We start from the raw sequence: 3,955 nt of genomic DNA, 5'->3' as shown, positions 1-3,955 counted from the left end.
AATGCAGCCCCCCCCCCCCCCCCCCTCTGGACAGACAATAGATGTTGTGTGTAACACAGTGTCTAAATGAAGAGGTGTTTCAATATGCAAAGTATTTTTTACAAAAGTAAATGTAAGAAACCAAATAAAGAAACCTCTGCCAAGGAGGTTTGTTTGTTTGTTACGCAAAAAAACCATCTGAATGATTTTCACAAAACTTGGTTGAAGGATAAGAAATAAGCAGAGAAAGAAACCATACAGATTCTGGGGTAGATCTGGACAGAAGAGGCACGTCCAAGAATCCTTTATCACTTTCTCTGATATTGTGGGCGAGGGAGGTTTTGACAGAGAACAGGTGTATTAAGGGGACTGATATCTATGAGTGTGTGGAAGTGAATGCAGCTTGATTGAATTCAAGAGGCCTTGATGGAGGTGTTTGCTCTCCTGAGTGCTGTCCTGGTTACTTAATGCAACAGACCTTAGGTTCAGAAGGCATCTTCAGCTGCAAAAAACTATTACTACTACTAAGTACTACTTGTACTTAACTTACTTTGGATATTTAAAGTACATTTCCCAGCCTGTAACCTGATGATTTAATGAATCCCTCAACCACTGGATCCCAGTGAAAAATAAATGGCACCTTAGTAATAAAAGATGTTCCAGGGTCTGATTATTCATACGGATCTATTCCTGCCGATGGAGCTTCTCTGCAGTTGTAGACGTTGATGAATCAGTTTTGGAATCGTGAACAGAAAAGTTCTTAAATTCACTTTGGGAAACTTTTTTAGTTTTACTTTTAGCATCAAGTCACTGGCCGAGTCTTTTTCAATATTACAGTGTTTTTGAATCTCACTCCTGAGATGAATGGGCTGAAGTCAACACTCTGTACCGCTTCACTTGGATGGTCTCATTTTTCAACAAACAAAAAAACTTTCGGCAGAATTATTTGGAAGATGCAACAAACACTTAAAATGTCACATTTTTGGTGTATTCTCTGAAAAAGCTTTGTAATTAAGTTGGTCATGAATTGATTTTTAATATTATGGAAAGCAATAAAAAGGTTTTTCAGTAAGCTACGCATATTTTGTATACATTATCACTAAAGTGCATATACATAGACAAGTTATTGCCTTTGACACACTGGAAAAAAATAACACAAAGTCATACAGAGAAGGGTGGCGTATTAATTACTGTCAGTGTTTTCCGTCTCGCTGCGGGGGCAGATGGGTGTTTATGTTTCTGTGATCCATCTAAACCATTCACTCGCGTAATCCAAACAAGATCTCTGAAGATACCGACTCACTCCTCCTCGTGTGTAGGAGGAAAGGCCTTGAGCCACGAGCCGATCCCTGAACTGTTGAAGGAAAAGAGACTGGGATTCGCCTTTTTAAGTCTCACCGAGAAGGAAAAATAGCCCCCGACCAAGGCCAAACAGATTAAATGGATTTATGTGCAGCACTATTTAAGTAGCGGAGGGAGAGAGTCACAGGCTGAACGCTGGTACAGATGTTTACTGAGTAAGAGAAGGAACAAGACTCACAACAGAGATTCAAAGCGACAACAGAGCTCTTAAGGTACGTCTCCTGTTCAGGACTCGTGTAGACTACATGCAAACTACTAAACATGATTTATCATAGGTTTATCGTATATTGATTGCATCACTGTAGTGTTGCTAAAATAATATGTATTCATAAATAATATTTATTCCGTGTATGTAGAGGTTATTTAAGGTATTGTATATTCTGACAACTATAATTTAATCATTTTCTTGGCACTGAGGATGAAACCTCAGGTGAGTTTAACTCTAAAAAGTTTTTTTTAAATATGTAAATTCTTCTTATCTTCTTATGATTTATTCATCTTTATTCCCTGATCGCTTGTTTTCTACAGACTGTTGTTTAAAGACGCAGCTTGAAGAACGTTTTAACAACACTAACTACACTGAAAATGACAATGTTCCCACTTATCTCCTGTGTTCTCCTAATTTAATTCTCTGCTTTACAGGAGAGATGAATCTTTGAGGGTTTTTTTCCCAATTTGTGTTGTTCATAGTGTCAAAAATACGCAGAGATGTAATTCACAGTTCACGTTTGACCTTGAAAACAAATACGCTTGTCAGGAGTTTGACAAATTTCGTACCTCAACCTTAAATCTGAGATGTGATTGAAACGTCCAGAAAAAAGTTATTTAATTGACCTTAAGTTTATTTGATCTATTAGAAAAAAAGCATCACTGTCACACCTAAATCCACATTAACTTCCTCGGATCCTCTGACACGGTTTCAAATGTGTGACGCGAGACCTGCTCCCCTCTCGTGGCAGACGTCTGTGCTGCACCCAGCAGAGGATGCAGCTGGTCGTCATGGCAACAGTGCTGGCGGCAGTGGCAGGGGCGGGGCAGGGCTGCAGCTTCGACTGCCGTCCGACCAACGTCAGGATCCCCGTGGAGAGCTGTGGCAGCACCGAGTACATCGACACCACCGTGTGTGCAGGACAGTGCTACAACAAGGTAACGGGCGGTTCCAGCTCTGCCTCTAACTTGTTCATAGTGAGACGTGTGCAGTGTAAATGTGGAGAATGTTTCCTCTTTCATTCTCACTCCTCACCCTGAGTGTCTGTTCTTGCTCTATGTAACTTTGGTGAGTGGGTTCGATCTCTCCTGTGAGAAATGTGGAACTCACTGAGAGTTGCAGCTCCAATCGTCACAATAAGGTCCAGTGAGTTAGTGAAGCTGAACTGTGGATCGGTTAAAGAGACTTGGAAGTTATTCAAAAACCAGCGTTTATCTCCATTATCAACCAGGAACAATTTTTAAATAAGAAGAATTCTATACAGAGTTTGGTGGATTTGATGCAGCAGCTTTTCTGATTTAGGAAGCCGGGGATCATGGGTAATCATTTTCTTTCAGTGATTTTAATTGTAAAATTAGTCTTTTGTTGTATTATTGCATTTGTGTTTCATTTTCATTGGTCTTACTATTTGATCTGTGCTCTGATCATCTACTGTACTAACCTGTACTAGGTCATCAAACACAGATTGATTGATTGATTTGTGAAGATTGCAGGTAAAAGTCACATGTCAGGTACATTTCTCATAAGATGTTATTCATTCAGTCATTCCTTCACTTTTTGTTTTCCTCTGAAATCGTTGTGTTTGTGTGTGTTGTTGTCGTCGACGACAGGATCCGGTCTACATCAGCAAAGAAGGTCCGGATAAACAGAATAGCTGTAACGGTGACTGGTCGTACGAGGTGAAACACATTAACGGATGTCCGGTGGCTGTCACCTACCCTGTGGCCAGACACTGCCACTGCTCCATATGTAACCTGGATGACACTGACTGCAGCCCCTTTCCCGGAGACATACCCGGCTGTCTGACCACCCTTCACTCTCTCTCTCTGTCCACACTGGACTGAAATAAACGCTCAAGTGTTGGAGTGTTGTTTCCTAATCTTTGAAATGTGTTGTATCATATAAGCAATTAAAACTACTCCCCCTTAAAGCCTCCGTGTGGTACGTTCTGTGTTCTCGTGCATAACCTGTGAATCTCAGCCATTATATTGTGTCACAGTGAATTATTTGCCCTGAAATAAAAAAAAAGAAAACTGCTCATCAGAAAGAAGGGAAAGTACAAACAGCCGGTATCCTGTGCTTTTTGGATTGAGGAAACGTTCATGTGAGCAGTCAGCAAAAAAACATGAAATATTCTCTCCCTGGGAAGAAACACGGACCAGTTCTGCCTCTGCTTTGTTTTTTTATCTCTTCGCTTTATAATTCGGGGGAAACTGGAATCCCAGATCCCAGCAGAGCAGAACTAATGGACAAACTAATGGACTTTGCAGAGAAATGAGGAGAATAAATCAGCTCTCCGCCTCTAAGTCCACCAGGGACCGTCATTGTTCCTACGATACAGGATGGAGGAGCCCTTACTTCTTAGCCAATAGCACGTGTAGTTTCTGAGTCTGCACATTGTTAGTG

At 40.9% G+C, this 3,955-nt stretch overlaps 1 protein-coding gene across 2 annotated transcripts; it reads left to right on the top strand.

Moving 5' to 3' along the window:
* The first annotated feature begins 1,416 nt into the window (after nt 1-1,416).
* fshb (follicle stimulating hormone subunit beta) lies at nt 1,417-3,484 on the top strand. 2 transcript variants are annotated; one of them, XM_034581209.1, is made up of 3 exons: nt 1,417-1,553; nt 2,301-2,487; nt 3,160-3,484. In XM_034581209.1, the coding sequence occupies exons 2-3, from the start codon at nt 2,326-2,328 to the stop codon at nt 3,391-3,393; spliced, it is 396 nt and encodes a 131-aa protein (XP_034437100.1). In that variant the 5' UTR covers nt 1,417-1,553; nt 2,301-2,325; the 3' UTR covers nt 3,394-3,484. The 2 variants fall into 2 exon arrangements, with proteins under 2 accessions (XP_034437100.1, XP_034437101.1); XM_034581210.1 differs by having other exon boundaries at nt 1,420-1,553; nt 2,279-2,487.
* The last annotated feature ends 471 nt before the right edge of the window (nt 3,485-3,955 follow it).

This window comes from Hippoglossus hippoglossus, chromosome 3 (genome assembly GCF_009819705.1).
Source record: "Hippoglossus hippoglossus isolate fHipHip1 chromosome 3, fHipHip1.pri, whole genome shotgun sequence".
NCBI classification, from domain to species: domain Eukaryota; kingdom Metazoa; phylum Chordata; class Actinopteri; order Pleuronectiformes; family Pleuronectidae; genus Hippoglossus; species Hippoglossus hippoglossus.
The sequence above is the reverse complement of the archived record's forward strand: the minus strand, read 5'-3'. Positions and strand labels throughout refer to the sequence as shown.

Excerpts from the sequence above, each read along its gene's own strand:
- fshb (XM_034581209.1), top strand. The coding sequence starts at position 2,326 with ATGCAGCTGGTCGTCATGGCAACAGTGCTGGCGGCAGTGGCAGGGGCG. Across the intron at positions 2,488-3,159 it reads CAGGACAGTGCTACAACAAG|GATCCGGTCTACATCAGCAA; the intron begins GTAACGGGCGGT and ends CGTCGACGACAG.